Source organism: Alligator sinensis, unplaced genomic scaffold (genome assembly GCF_000455745.1).
Source record: "Alligator sinensis unplaced genomic scaffold, ASM45574v1 scaffold1800_1, whole genome shotgun sequence".
NCBI lineage: Eukaryota > Metazoa > Chordata > Crocodylia > Alligatoridae > Alligator > Alligator sinensis.
This window is the reverse complement of record NW_005843058.1, coordinates 176,716-194,764: the sequence shown is the minus strand read 5'-3', so window position 1 is coordinate 194,764 and position 18,049 is coordinate 176,716. Positions and strand designations below refer to the sequence as shown.

At 46.5% G+C, this 18,049-nt stretch overlaps 1 protein-coding gene across 2 annotated transcripts; it reads left to right on the top strand.

The window, feature by feature from the left end:
• The first annotated feature begins 4,862 nt into the window (after positions 1-4,862).
• C1S (complement C1s) lies at positions 4,863-16,411 on the top strand. Of its 2 annotated transcripts, none has more exons than XM_006037034.3 (12): positions 4,863-5,016; positions 5,517-5,586; positions 6,019-6,223; positions 7,045-7,222; positions 7,508-7,633; positions 10,373-10,572; positions 10,866-11,019; positions 11,351-11,466; positions 12,002-12,080; positions 12,436-12,573; positions 13,299-13,373; positions 15,088-16,411. In XM_006037034.3, the coding sequence occupies exons 2-12, from the start codon at positions 5,582-5,584 to the stop codon at positions 15,891-15,893; spliced, it is 2,082 nt and encodes a 693-aa protein (XP_006037096.1). In that variant the 5' UTR covers positions 4,863-5,016; positions 5,517-5,581; the 3' UTR covers positions 15,894-16,411. The 2 variants fall into 2 exon arrangements, with proteins under 2 accessions (XP_006037096.1, XP_025049277.1); XM_025193492.1 differs by lacking the exon at positions 4,863-5,016 and adding an exon at positions 5,018-5,133.
• Positions 16,412-18,049: the final 1,638 nt, after the last annotated feature.

Here is an 18,049-nt window from a genome sequence, read left to right as displayed (position 1 = left end):
CCTTGCCCCGGCCGCCAATGCCACTGGAAGCTTCTGTGGGTGCTCGCCAGCCCTGTCCCCACTGCTGCCGGTGGCTTCTGTGGGTGACCCCCCAGACTCAGAAGGCACCAGTTGCCCATGCCTAGGCCCCACTCCCCAACTGCAGATCAGACACAGTTTCCAGCCTGTAGTAAGCTGCACCAGGACCAGGTATCTGCAAACTATGCCTGTGCTGCCACTACTTCTCCCTACTCCCTCTCCCCACTCCCTAGGGTCTGGAAGTTGGAAGCTGCCTGACTCCATTATAGCTCCCCACCAGTTGGAAGTTGCACCCACATCACAGCTGGGGTGGTGGGGGAGGGAGGGCAGGCAGTAGCAGCTGCAGTGCAGATGCAGTTTGCAGCTGCCAGGCCCTGGTGCAGCCCCTATAGACTGGAAGCTGCACCTGTGCCACCTCTGGGGAGCTGGAGCTGTGGGTAGTGGCAGCAGTGTAGGTGTAGCTTTCAGCTGCCTAGTCCCAGTGCAGGTGCAGGCAAAGCCCCCCACCACTGACATACCGCCAACCCATCAGATTGGAGCTGGGAGCACAGGGAGAAGCAGCAGTGGCATGAGAGCAGCTGGGAGCTAATCAGCCCTGGAACAGCCCCTCACTTCCTGTCCCCAGCAAGGGCATAGGTGCAGACACAGGCAAAACCCTCCAGCTCCATAGGCTGGATCCAGTGGCTATGTGGGCCAGATCTGGGCCATGGGCGTAATGTTGCCAACCCCTGACCAAGAGGAATATACTTGGGAACCCAGCAAGAATGTTCATGCTCTGGACCTAGTTAATGAATTCCATCATGCCTACCCTGAGAAATCTGGGCTGAGGGCATCTAGAAGCTGGCTTTGAGTATATGGATATGGTTCAGTTTAAGTCTCTGCCCTCTAGCTTATCAAGTGACCTCTCCCAGTTGGGTTCCAGGTCTCCCAGCTCTTGCTTGGTCACATGAATGGCTCCAGCTCCTCATTTAAAGGACTAGCCAGGCTGCAGAATTTTGCTGTGCACTACGGTGTGCTTCCTGTCTGTGACCAGATCCCAGCCTGCTTATGTCCCCTTGCCTTGTCTCCTGCTCCCTGCCCTGATTCTTTGTTCCTTGGCTCCTGATCCTTGACCTTGCCTTGTTTCTAGGTTTCCTGACCTTGGCTTGCCTCTTGGCTTTCTGACTGGTTACTAACCTTGATTTGTCTCCTGATTTCCTGTCTCGGGCTTCAGAGCTTTGGTTTGACTTCTTGACAACATCTTTGTCACTTGACCTTGGCCGTATATCCTGGATTTGCCTCTTGCTATTGCCATGGACTTCACACCTTGGCTTGTGACTTTTACATCTGACTTCTGCTTGACTTCTGCCTACTTGCTAGGGCATTTGCTTCTAGCTGCTAGGCCAAATCTGATAGGGGATGAATCATTCTACTAATGTCCTGTTTCTTATGCACTTCCTAAAGCACTTGATATTTCCCACTAGTAGAGGCAGGGTACTGGACTAGATGGACTTTTGGTTTGATCCAGTAGAGCTGTTCTTAAGATGTGTTCTTATCACTACCTGTAAAAATCGTGTGACATCTCACTGCCACACAGTTCCTGTCAAGATGAAGGACTGTGGTCTAGTGATCTACAAGAAGGAGAGGTCTCTGCTGCCATCTATTGATGAATTAGAGATGACAACTGAATGGGTAAAACTCATTTCAGTTTTTAATGTGGGGTAATGGAACATTTTTAATCCTTATTGTGTGACTACAGAAGCAACAAATACATACTAGATTTCCCCTGATTGAGGAGTTCCCTGTAGCATAAACCTCAGTCAGACACCCTTAGTGGACCTTGGATGGACATGAGACTGAGAGGATTCTGCTCTGTAGAAGGGGCCAGCACCTTGACAGCGATCAAGGGTTCTATATGCAGTAAAATCTCCTCAAAGAAATTGCAGAATTGAAGTCCTGGACTTGACATTTTGGTATGAAGTAATGGGAGCTTTTACCACAAGCTCCTCAGGACAGCAAAAGCTCAATGAACTGTAGTGAGGATCCCTCTTTCTCAAACACCCATACAGTTGAAGACAACAGGCTAGGCAGAGATGCCTTAGGATAACACTGGATCACTGAGGGATAACAACCTGGCTAGAAGTGGCATCACAGCCAAAAGCAACAGCAAAGTCCCTTCATGGAAGCCAGGCAGCATTTCCATCCTCAGGATCTGAGGGAGTACACCTCAAGTACATCCCTGGGTACTGGGACTTCTCCAACCATTGAGAAGAAACCATGATTAAGGAGCATCACAGAGATAAAGGGGAGGGGAAGTGAGGTATCAAAAAGACATTTGTCCACTGGATAGTCATGCTGACAGAAATACAAACTAAGGCAGAGGACTACTGTCCAAACTACAGTTGGGGTGGGTGTTTTATTCACTGTTTGTCTGCTTTTGATTCATTGCTGTTGTGTTTTCCCAATTAATGCCTCGTTCTCCCTCTCCAAATACATGTTTATTTTATTCCCTACACAGACTCAAGTATGTGTGAATGGGACAGTATTGTCTATCATAAGTATGCACAGGTATTTGATTTTTCCACAGTTGCGGCTGGGGGCTGAAGCTGGTTTTCCGAAGGACCTCTGGAACCACCTGGCAGAAGGGTTATAAAAACACAATCTGATTTATCCTCAGAGAGGATCCTGTGCTGAATGAGGCAGGGATCAAATAGAAAAATATTATGTGATCATTTAATTTAAGACTGCAACAGAATGCATGCACACAAGAGGGCAGATTTAGCATTGCATACGTAACCTTAATTCTGCCATTTCTTTGCTTTTGAGTGCTTGGTTTCACAACCTTAAAAATGTCCTTGTAACATATTTTTGTGAATAATTTCAGTCATTTTAAAATATTACCTTAGTAATTCATCTTATGAAGAATTCATGCACTCTAGATCTATGCAAATAAAAATAAGATGCCTATTTGCTTGTTTTTTCGGTGTAAATGTTCACATTAATATTCAGGTAGTATCATGCATAAATAATCAAATTACACAAATCTAGGCACATCAAAAAACTAGCTACCCTTGTAATCAACTTCAACATTATTTTTTCTTAATTAGAAGATGGATGATTCCTTATGAGTTATTAACATCATGCAAATGTATACACTAGCTACTGGCTAGTAGAGGCAGTTTATATAATGATATAAAATCAGATAATGCATGCACAATATTATGCATAGTTATGTAAATTAGAAGCATTCATTATATTTCCATTATGGCTATTTTGAAAAAAAATGATTGGGACTTGGGAGCAGGGCCGGTCCAAAGTCCACTCTGTACCTCGGTGCCCCCACCACTTCTAATATAGAGGAAAATAAGAAGTTTAGAATGAACTTTTACATGTACTTATTTGATATTTGAAATGAACAATAAAACGATAAAAACAGAAAAAAATGTATTGATTGTTTCACACTTTCCATTAACCCTAACATAATTATAATAGCTGGCCAGGGCTGTTATTTAGAATGATGTTTCTGTTATTTTGTTCTGCATATAATTTTGGCACCCCCCAAATTTTGGTGCCTTAGGCAACCACCTGGTTTGCCTAATGGTTGGACTGGCCCTACTTGGGAGGCCTTTGGCAGGGTCTTAATGTCAATGTTCTCAAGCAGGTACGAAGGGAAGGGGGCTACAATTTGTCCTGCACCTCAGGCCACATCCAAGCCCTTAACTCCTCCAAATCCCACGCAGCACCACCACTAAATGTTCCCCCAGGACTTCAGGGAGTGGGAGGTGATGCACTATTGCCTTTTCCTGCCCACTCAGGATTTGTATTGAGGAGGAAAAATTACTGTGTTTGGGTCAGGCTTTGCTAATGTAGTCAATCCCTTCTACTGTAGATGCAGGGTAATGCTTTTATCCTGCTTTTGTTTACAAGTCAAGCAGGTAAAATCAAGCTACACATGTTCCCATGCACAAACACCAGAAAAAGGTGTTTTTTGTGTTGGGCTTTGCTAGTATGTGTCAGCTACAGCCAGTTTAATTTAATTTTCCTAGTCAAGACAAGCCCTCAGATGTGTAATATTCCATTTGGAAGATTAAGTTTGGTAGCTGGAAAGTGTACACCATACTTTCTAACCCAACTCAGGAGCAGGGGGGTGGGTTGGCTGAAGGGTCAGACATGATCTTTTACCTCTTGAATGGTAGGTCCAGTTTGGCTTCCCACCAGGGGTTGAGTATGGGTCAAATCTGGAAATAGCACTTGAAACGTCCCTCTTGTAGCGGACCAGAGCTGACACGGTTCTGGGGAAAGTGTGAGAAACAGTTCTTCTTGTCCTTCTTGTAAGAACATCATTTGGAAACAGATGCGTGGGCTTTCACCGCAGATTGAAACACTACAAGTGCTTACCTCACAATCACTCCTCAGCAGAACAACTACCACTAGCATGCCTTTTATTGCAGCCTCAACCAGAGAGGCCTACTGGTAAGAAAGACACAGAAACTGAACTCCCCTTTTCTTCCGTAAGGGGTTTTCAAAGGGTAGGATGAGGCACAACAGCTGCCAGCAGCGTGCTTGTGGTAGCTGTTCTGCTGCTGCCTAGCTTGCCCACCTTCCTAGCTTCCTCCAGGAATTGCGAGGAGATTAAAGATAAACTCCCACCAGCTGGAATTCCCCTTGCCTTTGCTTTTCCCAAAAGTCATCTGACTTCCCCGAAAGAGCTGTTTAGGCTAATCCAACCCAGATCTTCATGCTTTAGCCCCACAGGCTCGGCCAAAGGGATTGTGCAACCAGCTCTGGAAATTCCAGTCTTTGCGCAAGCCTGGTAAACAAAATGCCTTGGCTGAAGAGGGGAGGCTGCAAAGCTGTATTCCCCCGGCAGGGGGTGCTTCCACATTGCCAGTAAATGGGTACATCCTTCTCTCTCATGCCCAAAGACTGGGGCTGGGATGTGGTTTGGAGGCTGTGAACAGACAGAAAGAAGAGAGGAGGGACAGGGAGAGAGAGGAGAGAAAGAGACGGAGAGAGAAGGTAAAACCGCCACATAAATGTTAGAAATGAGCCTGGCAGATGACCCCAAACACTTTCGTTTGGCTTGCCTGGATCAGGAGGGGCCAGTCACTGCATTACCGGGAGACGCAGTAGCAGGTGTTGTCACTAACTACAGCATATAAGGGGGGCTTTACTGGGAAAGGTGTGTTGGGGGTGGGAGTGAGTCAGTTGGGAACAATTTCTGTCTTGAGTCACTGCTGATTGTAATGTTACAACACAGTGCTTGGAGATGCTGTGCTCCTGGGGTGCATTTCAGTGACTCAATAGGGGGACGGACACCCCTTTCTCTGTCTGTACTGAACCTAATGCCTCCCCATGGCTGCTGGCACAGGAGGTGTTGCTGTCTAGATGGGTTGTGAAGTTTGCTCCCTACGCAGCTCCTTTGGCACGTTCCTTGTGCTTTGGGGCCATGACTGTCCTGCCCACCGACTGTACAAACACACTGCAAACACTAATCAGTGCTATTGTTTTTGTCCCAGTCCCATAGCTCCAAAGTCCAGACTCCAAGGATTTTTGGGAAGAAAACAGGACAGAACTTTTGCAGATGTGGTGAGTGACAGAAAATACAAGGGGCTTTTTGGATTGTTCATAAGTTAATTTTATGAATCATGTTTCTTTCCTCAACTCTTGTACCAAACCTGTTATCTGTACCTGCTGCACTTGCAGCCCCCAGGAAATGAGGACTAAGCTGGGGGGAGGATGTAGGTCTCCTGCAGGGACAACCTGGGTCCAGCATCTGCTGCACTCTGAGTTCCCAGAAGATGGGTGGCTGGAGCAGGGAACAGTCAGTGCCATACCCCTGCTGTAGAGGGCTATAAGAGAGAGCCATTTGCACACATTGCAACAGCAAGTTTTACTGCTACAACAAAACCCAAGAAGATATTCTTGAGAGCCACCATCTGACACCTTTTCTGTTAACTACTTGCATATATACACACACACAGAACTCGTGTTGCATCATCTTCCACTGCCTTCTCCCAGGTGCCTCATCCTCTGCTTCTTCCTGGCCGGAGCTGATGCAGCTCCCATGTATGGTGAGATCTTATCTCCCAACTACCCTCAGTTATATCCCAATGATGTGCACGAGTCCTGGAATGTCACAGTTCCCTTAGGATATGGCATCCGTCTCTACTTTACCCACCTGGACATTGAACCATCTCAGGACTGCGAGTATGACTTTGTGAAGGTATAGTACCACATCCACCCACCTGTCAAGATGCAGTACACACACTCGCCTCCAAATCAGGGATTCAGGGCATCTGGGCAGAACTGAGGAGCAGCAGCAGAGCTGGTGTCCATCCCCCAGGGCTATAATAGCAGAAGGGCACTATGGGGAAAGACAGAGGGCCATTGTATCGCTGTGTATGGGGGTCTAGAAATGAAGCAGACAACAACAGGTCCCTCCTGGTTCAATAATTGATAAAGCACAAATGTTTCAGTGCATCTACAGCAGACATGGGCAAATTGGCTTGGCTTTGCCTGGCATCCACACTATCACTGTCGTAAACTGATTTGGTTTCAATGCCATCTGGTCATCTGTTCCCATTACAGGTTTGAAGCAGGGCTGTAAGCTCCATTTCCCAGATGCTTCAATTGTTGAGTCTAAGCTGTCTGCTGAATCCTCTCTGCCCCACTGTGTTCCTTCCAGCCAAGGTCCCTCCCTCATTCTTTCCTGTCATATATGCCCTCCCAGCCACCAATAATAACCTTCTTTCCCAGTCCCATTGTAAGCCAGTGAGCCATGGGTGAAGGGGGGCTATTTGAGACAGGGAGGACATTGTTTTTCTACCTATGCTGGCACCCAAATCGTTAAGCCACAAATGACTCAATCACAGTTAAATCCTCCACAGCTACAGGCTGATATACACTTAGTTTAACTGATAACTAATAGTGACTAAGAAGCTTGGTGCAGACAGGGTGTGCTGAAGTTGGACCAGTGAGACCAAGCAGTGGTAATCATACACATCTCTTTAGTGAATCAAGACCTCCATGTCTGTCCTTCTGCAGATTCTGTCTGGTCACCACGTTGAGGGCATTCTCTGTGGGCGAAAGACAAGTCGTGTCCCCAGTTCCCCGATCCTGGAGGAATTCTATGTCCCTTACAACTCTCTGACTGTGACCTTCCAATCAGACTTTTCCAATGAACAGCGTTTCACTGGTTTTGCTGCCTACTATGTTGCAGTGGGTAAGTCTGGGACTGCCTCCTAGTCTGTAGAGGGGCCTGTAAATATGAGACTCCTCAACCCATTTTCCTGGGGCTGGCAGAAAGGAGGGATGGCTGGTAACAATGGCTTCCTCAGAGCAGTGCCTTATAAGTGTTCAGCTGCAGCAGAATGGGGCCATGCAGCATTCTGTGTTGATGCTCAGCCTCTCCTCTTATCAGTGACTCTTTAGAACACTTTCTCACCCTCCTTCCCCCAGCTTCTCCTTCTAGACTTGGCTCATTCTTGTCTCCCTTCAATCCCTGCAGATGTGAATGAATGCACAGATTTTGTGGAAGAGGCCTGTAGCCACTACTGCAATAACTACATTGGTGGTTACTTCTGCTCCTGCCCTCCAGACTACTTCCTGCAAGATGACAAGAAAACTTGTTCGGGTAAGAGCTCCACATGTGCTGTCCCCAACAGCAGGAGGCAGTATATGTTCCATTTAAATGGGACTCAGGGAGATTGTTAAGGAAATCTGCAAGTGGTGGTAAGTCAGAAAGAGCTCCAGTTAACAGAAAGAGAGGAAAATGAAACAATGGGATGTAACAAGGAATAATAAATTAATTCATCATCTGGGAAATTAATGTATCTGGGGAATGGGAACACACGGACATAGATTGTAAGGAATGCCCTGGGTCACTGAGTCCAATTCCCTCTTGTTCAAGCAACCGTGTCATATAATCCTTTTCATAACATTATCAAGCTCCTTCTTAAAAGCAGTTGGTTTTGTTGCTCTTGCAACTTCTACTGGGAGGCTGTTCGGTGATCTCAGTGCTCTGATACTTTGCAAACTCTTTTAATATCCAGCCTATACTTTGTTCATGGCCCTCTGTTTTTGTGTCAGCATTGTCCTTTACCTTAAATAGCTGTTCCCTCCCTGAGATTTAGCATTTGATATATTTATATAGGAGTAGTCATGTCCCACCTTAGCCTGTTTCACAATGGCTAGACAAGCCAACCTCTTCTAGTCATTTCTTATAAGATAGACTCTCCATACACCTGATCATCCCAGTAGCCCTTGTCCATACTTGTTCCAGCTTGGATTCCTCTAAAAAATGGTAATCAGAACTGTAGACAGTACTTCAGATGAAGTCTCATGATTTCCTGAACAATGATATCTCTACTAGAAATAATTTGATTGACATGCCCTGTCATGGCCACATCACATAGTCCTTCTAAGATCAACTAATAGACCCGAGTCTTTTTACTTCTCTGTTATTTCCCAGTGATAAACTCCCAGTTTATAGGATAAATTCTTAATCCCTAAGTGTATGACCTCGCACTTTGTACTCCTGGATTTATTCCCATTTCTATTAATTCAGTCCTCAATGCTTTCCAGTTATTTCATTATGATATCTTGATTCTTTTCCACAATGGTGAAGCTTCCCAGTTTATGTTGTCAGGAATCTCATTAGCACACTCCCCTTGTTATACCAAGGTAATTAATAAGAGCACTGAATAAGATCAGCCCCAGACTTACCCTTGAAGAATTCCATTAGGAACTTCGTTCTGGCCCAGTTGTTCAACATAATCTGTTGTTCCCATTCAGCATTTCCTTGAAACTCCCTTAGAAATACCCATCTTCTCCATCCCAACTAACAATTTCCCATGAGGTTCTGTAGGGAAGGCCTTACTGGAATCTAGAAAAGTTAGACATATATTAAGGTTAGATTAACAGAGTCTGCATTTGGTAAACCCAAGCTAGAGTTTTTCCCATTTTTCCATTTACTTCCACATCTTTCTTAACTATTGTTCTCTGAAGGAAATAATTATTCCTTCTCTCAAAATTCATTCTAAAGCTTTGCAAAGCATAAGGTCAGACTAACTGACTTGTAGTTTCTCAAGTAATTCAAAGTAATGGAATGCAGGAAGTGGGAAGCAGTAAAGGCCTAAAGAGACCAGGAACTGAAAATTCAGGACTTTGCAAAGTGCTTGAGTTTTCCAAGAAGCCACTGTAGTTTTGGGGGACTGCAAATGTTGAGATATTGTGGAACAGTGAAGTATCTCTATAGTATTTCAGAGAAGAAAATACTAGGTGCAGTCAGCTGTGGATTCTCAGAGGCCTCTCATCCCAGAACAGAGAGGAACAGTCCCTCTCCATAGAGCTCTGGAGATACCTGACATGCAGATAACATGTGCATTTGTGGGCCTCTCAGTTTCTGTAGGAGATTGACAAACTGGGGGAAACCACAGAGGAGCCCAAAATGGTTTTGGGACCAGAAGAGTTGCAGTAGGGTAACTGAGGAGGGAGGGAAGGCAGGGATCAGGGCAGCAACCCTAGGCACCACCCATTGGTGGTGGCCAGCAGGGATTGCTGACCTCCCGCAGATGCTGCCAGAAGTGTCGGCGGCAGGGTGGCGAGCGGTGAGCAGCGACTGCCCACAGGCGCTGCTGACACTGTATTGTAGGGTGTGCACTGCCACACTCAGGGGGTGCACGTGCCCCTGCATGCACCCCCTACATGTCACCCCTGGCACCACCTTTGTGGGTGGAAAAGAGGGGTGGAAAAGCAGCTGCTGTGACAGAGGTAGCTGATTGTGCCACCATAACTGGCATATCAGAAGCTGGCTCTACTCCATGTGTTAGTGGATGCCCTGGGCATACACCCACCCTGCTATGCTCCTGAGGAGTAATTTCAGAGAGCTAAATTCAGCTGGGCAGGCAAAGCTGCAGCTGTGCTGAAAGGGGCTGTAACTATGAGAACCGTCTGTATGAGCATGAGGGTAACAAATCACAGAAGGAGGGAATTGCTTCTGAAGGGCTGGAGGGGAAGCAGTAAGAGGAATGGGGTAAGACTGAGGCAAAGGAAGGACACTGAAGCCATTTCCAAGTGCTGAGGGGTCTGTAGTGTTGTTCCCAAAACTTGTTGTTCCAAATGTTGAAGGCTCTGTAGTGTTGTTCCCATCTGGAGAACAGAGCACTTGGAACTAGGTGTCCCCAGGAAGTGCAGCCAGTCATCACTGCAAGAGCCAAGTTACAGTTTGTCTCACTGATTGATGCAGTGTTCTGACATGATAATACAGATGAGAGGAGAAAATGGAGATAGACTGGAAGATGGGGTCTAGTCCCCCAAGATCCAGACCACTTTTCTCTTGTGCCCCCTGCTCATGTTTCCCTCTCAACCCTAGTGAACTGCAGTGGAAATGTGTTCACCGAGCTGTCTGGGGAAATCACCAGCCCCAACTACCCCAACTTGTATCCAGAGAATTCGCGCTGTCAGTACCGCGTGGCCCTGGAGCCAGGCTACCGTGTGGTGTTGAACTTTCGGAATGGGGACTTTGATGTGGAACCAGCTGACTCGGAAGGGAATTGCCATGACAGCTTAAAAGTAGGTGGTGGGATAGATGTAGGAGGCCTTTATAACTGTGGTCTGTGCATTCCTGACCCTACCCATATCCTCCTAGAGATTCCCCTCCTCTCATGCTCAGGGTTCCCTGCTCCCCACTAGCCCCAGTCATGATTCCCCAGGAAATTCATGCCTGCCTCCACCACCCCCTTACCATAAAGCCCAACTATATTGTCATAAAAAGAAGTGTCTTCTCAGAGTCCCATTCTTTTTCTTTTTGTCTCCTTCCTTCTTCTTTGGTATTGGTCATTTCCTCTTGTTTTCTGTTTTCCTAGTTCATTGCTGGAAAACAGCATTATGGTCCCTATTGTGGTAACAGATTCCCAGGGCCTTCAGAAATTAAAACCAGGAGCAACATTCTGGACATCATCTTCCGAACAGACAGAACAGGGCAAAGCAAAGGCTGGAAAATACGTTACTATGCAGACCGTGAGTAAACGCCTACTCTGCTGTTTTGGCAGGAAGGTTCCTACCAGGTGGTGAGGTGCATGGCAGGGACAGCATGCTTGCATGTTATTGGCTTCCCAGCTGTTGACTGGCCAGCTGGATGCTTGCTTAGCTGGATGGTTATTGATTAACCAAATGGCTGGCTGTTGGCTACATGGATGGATGGATGGATGGATGGATGGGTGTGTGAATGGATGGATGCCTGTTGTTTTGGCTGAGGTGTTCCTACCTCGGTGTTGGGCACAGAAGGATGGGATTTGGAATGAGAATAAGTATCAGGACAATCAGTCACTTATCTCTTTATTCCCCAAAGCCATACCCTGTGTCCAGAGTGTCACCCCCAACTCCATTCTTGACCCCAGGAAGGACAGCTATATCTTCAAGGACTACGTGACGGTGACCTGTGTAGAAGGCTATGAGGTTGTAATGGTAAGCTGCACCAAAAATATATGTTCATCCAGCTCCACAGTGCAGTTCTACTTCCCCTTCCCATTACACAGCCTGAGGATACTGTTAACTTCAAAGTGCCTCCCATACACCCTACAGTGTCTTTCACTTACTTCCTATCTGGGAAGCTGAAGGTCAATGCCCAAAAACCTAGCAGGGAGAGAATATGTTGTATGTAAATTTGAGCACAGGTCTGTTGGTACAAATAGGGTCTCCTCCAACAGCTCAGAAGTGACTGGACGCTCTCAGTGGTTTTGAAATAGAAAATTATTTTTGTAGAATAAGGCCAGTGGTCCTCCATGATCCAGTCTGTCTCTTACCCCACGCAGGCTTAGATCGGTGGACTTCTCTAGGTTGGTGCTCTGCCTCCCTCTGTACCTGATGCCTCTGCAGAGAGCCCCTTTCCCCCCCAGCGGTACTTTGAAGATCCCTTAGTGAGGTGCCACTACTGCAAAGCTTAATGTGGTTACACTGCCCTCTGAGTAGCTGACATGGGATGTATTCTTCTTTTGCACAGCCACGTGGAAGCCTAAGAACCTTTCACTCTACATGTCAGCATAATGGAGAATGGAGCAACTCTAACCTCAAATGTGTCCGTAAGTGACCTATTTCTCTGTGGTAGAGCTGATTGAAAGAGAGGCTTTGGACCTTTGACCAATCTGGCCCCAGGTAAGGGGAATGGGTGACTTATGGGGATTCTGCATCTGTGCAGCTCACTCTACTGTTTAGTAGGCTATATTTGCTCTGGGAATGCAGATGTCAGTCCATACCTTTATATAGCAATATTATAGGGTTTGAGGAATGAGGCATGAGGCTGCTGAATGGATCGAGAGTGAAATGATGACTAGTGGAGGATATGGGAAGTTGCAGGTGCTCCTACTTGTACAAAGTGAATGGACTGTGGGATGTGGAAGCCCCTATGATTAACACCTGTTTGGCTCTTCTCTGCAGCTGTGGACTGTGGTATTCCTGACCCTATTAACAATGGCAGAGTCATCTACTCTTCAGGATTTGAGGAGACTCACTACAAAGCTGTTATTCACTATGTCTGTGAAAAGCCTTATTATTCCCTGAAAACCAGAGGCGATGGTAGGCATGTCACTAGCCACAGTAGTCTTTGAATAAAGGTCCCAAAAAGAGCATTGTTTCAAGAGCTGTATTCTGACTGCTTGGAATAAAGCTCCCTCATGGGACTGGGTAGAGAGTCTCCACTATAGCTAGTGGAGACTGTACTGTTTGCTATGTCTCAGCCTTGCCTTGAGTATAACACTTCAGGAGCTGCAGTAGAGCCATTAGGGAGGCTATAGTATAGCCTATATCAGAGTAAGGCTGGTGCAAGCCCCCGCAGTGCAACACCCCAAGGACTAAGGTTGCATTCAATGGCACTATGAAATAACTGGATGCATATACATTTCCAGGTGTCTGACTGTAGGGGTCTGTATGCAGTGCATTAGTAATGAGTCTTGTTTTTAAGTGCCTAAACTACAGCAACCACCACCACAACTGGCACCAATCATTTCCTTTGCTAAGCCATGTCAGTGGTCAGGTAATGGCCTTAACGGGCAACAAACACCATTCTCTTTGCTGGAGTGGTCACTCCAAGGTAGTGGCTGAGGCATATTGGCAGGAGGTTGCATGTGTCAGGACTGCTCACTCTCTGCTCACAGAGCTGTGTTTAGTCTGGAAATGCATAGGTTGGTCACATTTAAACAGTAATGTCACCTGGCCCCACAGAACCAACTTCCCAAATACCCTGGTCACATCCACATGATGCTTTGTATTGAAATCCTTTCTGTACTTCTGTGCTTTCCTAGGAGCTTATCAGTGTTCAGCCAGTGGAAGATGGGTCAGCAAAGACATGGGAACAGAGCTGCCAACATGTGTCCCAGGTATCACTAAGGAGAGTGTGCGCGCATGCGTGCATGCATGCGTGTGTGTGTGTGTGTGTGTGTGTGTGTGGATATATAGGTGTGCTTTTGGAGCCTAGCCTTCATTATGCTCAAGTTTCCTCTCTATCACCTATCGGGTTTCTCAACTTGAATTTAATAAAAAGCCTGAAGTGGAAAGCCACAAACTTCATGATGATACTGAGAAGAACCTTAACTTTCCCCTTCTCACTCTGAGCAAACAAAATGTTTATACATTTTTATCTAAAAAATATAGCATTCATAAGACTCACCATCTGTCTACAGAAGTGAACATGCTAAAGATAGGACCTTACATTATAGAGCATATACACTAAGAATGTAGAAGGGTGTAGAGGTAAAATATCAGAGACACATATGTATAAGACAGTTGAAACTATCTGGTATTCACATGTACATTCTCAAAAAGGCTGGGGTTTGTTGATCTAATTCTTTGTTAGGCTTTTAGCAAACCTTAAAAAAGAAATCCTTCCTCTTAAAAAAATGTTGGGTACAGCAGTTAATGAGTATGAGCTGGAAGGTGCTGAAAGAACACATCTTATCCCAGGGGTGGGCAATTATTTTGACTGGAAAGCTGCTTAATGAGTTTTGGTGAGCCGCAAGAGTCCTGCTCTTTGACAGGTGCCCTACCCTGGTTGCCATCTTGAGACCGAAAGCCCCTCCCCTAACCCCTGACATTTACTACTGGAAGTCCCTCCCCTTGGCCCCCAAAAGTACTCCTTTGGGAGTGGGGGTTGCCATCTTGGAACCAGAAAAAAACAAAGTCATACGCTAAAAGTCGAACGCCTACTAGAACATATTTTAATTTTATTACAAAGAATGTTTTTGTCATGATTTGTGTTTGCATAGTGTACATAGAGGTGATTGTATAATAAGTCAAAAATGAAATCTTACTCTTGTATGTTGTGTGTGGGGGCTGTGGGGTGTGGTTGGGAGTGGGGTGTGTATATAGTAGGGTGTGGGAGGTATATGAGGGGGTGTGACTGGGTGAGTGGGGGGATATAGGGTATGTTGCAGGGGTTGTGGGGCAGGGTGTGGGCATGTGGCATTTGTGGGGTGTGAGGGAGAATGGGAGGTGTGGGGACCCCCCCCTAATGCACTGCTCCTCCATGGTGCACAGCCCTGCTGCTGGCAACAACAACAGCAGCAGGTGGTGGGTGCTTGGGGTGTTTATGGCCCACACAGGTGTTGTCACTTGGCAGTGCACAGCTCCGGAAAGTGCTGCAAAGAGTGTAGCCAGGCTGGCCTGCCTCTACTGCACAGGGCTTCCTGCGGTGCATGTGCAGCTCCCAGCACTCGCGTGCCACCATCACTGAGGGAAGCCCCACACAATGGAGCCAGCTGCCTTCCCCGCCCCATGCCATGCAGGTCCCAGGCCTCTGCTGGAAAGCAGGGGGTGGGGCTGCCCTCCACTTCCAGCAGAGTCCCGGGGCACCTGTAAAGGGATGGGGCTACCCTTGCAGCCCTCGACAGCTCACCGAAACTCATGAAGTGGCCCTCAAGCCAAAATAATTGCCTGCTCCTGTTCTATATTATACAATAACCACAGAAAGAGGTTACTTAGAACCAGAGATGATGTCAAGAACACAGGAAAGAGGGCCTATGGGGTTTTTAGTAGTGTACTACATGCAACCATTGTTTTCCAAACTTGGTCTTTCCCTTTCCCTTTTTTTCCTAGTCTGTGGCATTCCTAGTGCCCCGATCCAAGATACAGGGAGGATTTTTGGGGGCACCCGGGCTGAAGAAGGCAACTTCCCCTGGCAAGTCTTTTTTCGAGACCCACGAGCAGGTGGGGCGCTTATTTCTGACCGCTGGGTGCTGACTGCAGCGCACGTGGTGGATGACAAGGAAAAGCCTGACATGTATGCTGGGATAATTAATATCAGCCAGCAGTCCCTGAATCAGGGCACTCATCTGGAGGTAGAGGATTCATTTGTTCACCCTCTCTGGATAAAGACAGAAAATGTACATGGTAGAACAAGAACAGACTTTAATAATGACATTGCCTTGCTGAGGCTGAAGGAGCCTGTGAAGATGAGTCCTAAGATCTCACCTATCTGCTTGCCTGAAAAATCATCTGAGTATGAGCCACAAATTGGGGTTCTGGGCTACATAGCTGGTTGGGGGAGGACAGAGAATCGGGTAAGAGTCCAGCGTCTCTTCAAGGCACGGATTCCTGTGGTAGCCATGGAAAAGTGCCGTTCTGTGAAGACAGAAATAGACACAGTTGATTCCAGCACTTTCCAGTACACAGACAACATGATCTGTGCTGGGACTGGCCAGAAGGACAGTTGTGAAGGGGATAGTGGTGGGGCTTATGCCATGCAAGATCCCCATAATGAGGAAAAATACTATGTATCTGGCCTGGTTTCCTGGGGACCAAAGTGTGGTACCTATGGTCTTTACACCAAGGTGGTACGTTATGTAGACTGGATCAGAGAGACCATAAGCCAGTATGAAAAGACTGTATCTTCACAGACATAGAGCCTTTCCACCCCCTGGTGCTGCCAGCCTTACCATGTGCTGAGGGTCAGCTGCCAAAGCAGACTGCCTGACCATGATTCTATTCACTTTTTGCATAAAACAAGCCACCTGACTAATTGTGCCAGAGTGGAGTCAGGAACAAATGGACTTTTCCATTGTAGCTTCATCAGAGAGCGGTCTTTGTCTTTCAAGCCTGCACTTGAAGTAGCAGAGCAGGAGCAGGGAGCATTCTGGGTAGGGGCCCCTTTTCATCCTTTCCCATAAAGTTCTCTGTTCCTTGGTATTCAGAGAGGAGCTATCTATGCCTCATCATCTGCATGTTAGCTCTGCAGCAGACACATCAATGGGAACAAGACAGGGTCATTGCTAATCCTCAAGGTTCAGAGTTTGGCCAATCATCATGAAAAAGAGGCACTGCACCTTTTTGTCACTGGAACCATAGAGGTTCAGAGGTTTCAGCTTTCTATATTTCCTGCAGCACACATTATCTAACTGCATTAAAGGTTCACTAAATCACCTCCCTGCCTATGCCGTCTCATTTTTTCTTCTGTTTTTCAGGCTAGACCTAGGCTTCCCTGCAGTCCCAGATGAAATGACCCTTCACATTGCCCATCCCTATCCTTCCAACCTTTTGTAATGATGTGATTCATGATACCTCACTGCTGCACTAGTGCTCTTTCATGGACTGGCTGGATCCCCAGCAAGAGTTGCTCTGAGGGAAAAGGAGTTATTTCACAGATCCAAGCCTCTAAACTAAACTGAGGGAAGAGGAAGTCACTGTGGTGCTTCTTGCATTCCCCAGACCTCAGAGCCTGGTCATCATCAGACTTCCGCAGCACACACAAGAGACTGGGTGGCAATAGGGTCAATGACCTACTGGAAATGTGCTTGTCTTAGTTTACTCATGGGGACTTTCCTCTCCAAAGTACTACTCCAAGTCCTGAATTCCCCACACACGTCCTGGAGCAGTGAGGGAACATCCCTCTCTATGTGGCTCTAAGGAGATATTACCAGGATTACTGCAGTCAATTCAGGGACCCTCAATCTCTGGGTGTGTCTACAGCAAAATGGAAGTGCGATGTCAGGAACACAGGAAGAGGACTCTGAAAACCATTGAATCCAGTCTCCAGTACTCATAGGCAACTATGAATGGTGCCTGTAGACACGCTAGAAGGCTGCTGCGATGCACTGTATTATTTGATTAAATAAGTCTGCTTGAGTGTGCTGCTTAGCATGCCTCCAGCAGCTTCTGTGTCTCATGTATCTGTGCCTCAGCACTTCAAAATGGCAGCTGGGTCACTTTAACTAAAGCTTGTCAAATATGCATTAAAGTGCCCCTGCCGCCATTTTGAAGCATGGGGATGCTGATATGTGAGATGCTGTGGGCAGCTTAATTAGAGCGGCTGTGGGAGCTGCCCTAATGAAAGCGTCCCCCACTCAGAGCACATGGAAAAAAACATGTCCAAAGGGTCCACAAGAACATCCCCTCTGACCCCTCTCACATGCCATAGCCTCAAAGCTTCCTATAAAAACCTCTATAGCATTTCAGAAAGTGGGGAGAAAAAGGGTACCACTGATGCCTTGCCACCACCATGGCATTAAATGAAATTATAATAGGCTCAGATGATCCTGGGAAGAGGGTAACAGAAGAAGGCAACAGAAGAAGACAAAAAAACCCAACAATGTTTGCTAATCTGACATGAGAGAAAAATCCTTCCTGATCCCAGATTTGATGGTCTGTTAACCCTGAGTATGTTATCTAGACTCACCAGTTAGGTACCTGAGAGGTTGCCAGCAGGAGCATCAGAGGATCCCAACCAGACACCTGGCTCTAGTCATGCCAATGTTCAGTGTGGAGGAAGGTGAAAAGAGATCCCTAAGCCCAAAATACATTCATGGAGCAAAAATAAATACATAAATTCTGGTACCTATGTGGTAAAAATATGTTATAATCTAGTCATTATGATTTTGCAATAACGTTTGTATAGCAGCTGTGTGGTAAAAATGTCTCATCTCACTACACAAAGGCTTCACAGCTGAGAACTGTTTGGCTTCACTACACAGTTGCTTCTGCTAAGGCATATAGGCCAATGATAGATTTACGAGTAGCACTAGACTTCTGCAGACATAGCCAGGAACAGATGCAACAAATAACT

Coding starts and splice junctions, on each gene's coding strand:
- C1S (XM_006037034.3), top strand. Junction 11,467..12,001: donor AAGGCTATGAGGTTGTAATG/GTAAGCTGCACC, acceptor TCTTTTGCACAG/CCACGTGGAAGCCTAAGAAC. Junction 13,374..15,087: donor GCTGCCAACATGTGTCCCAG/GTATCACTAAGG, acceptor TTTTTTTCCTAG/TCTGTGGCATTCCTAGTGCC.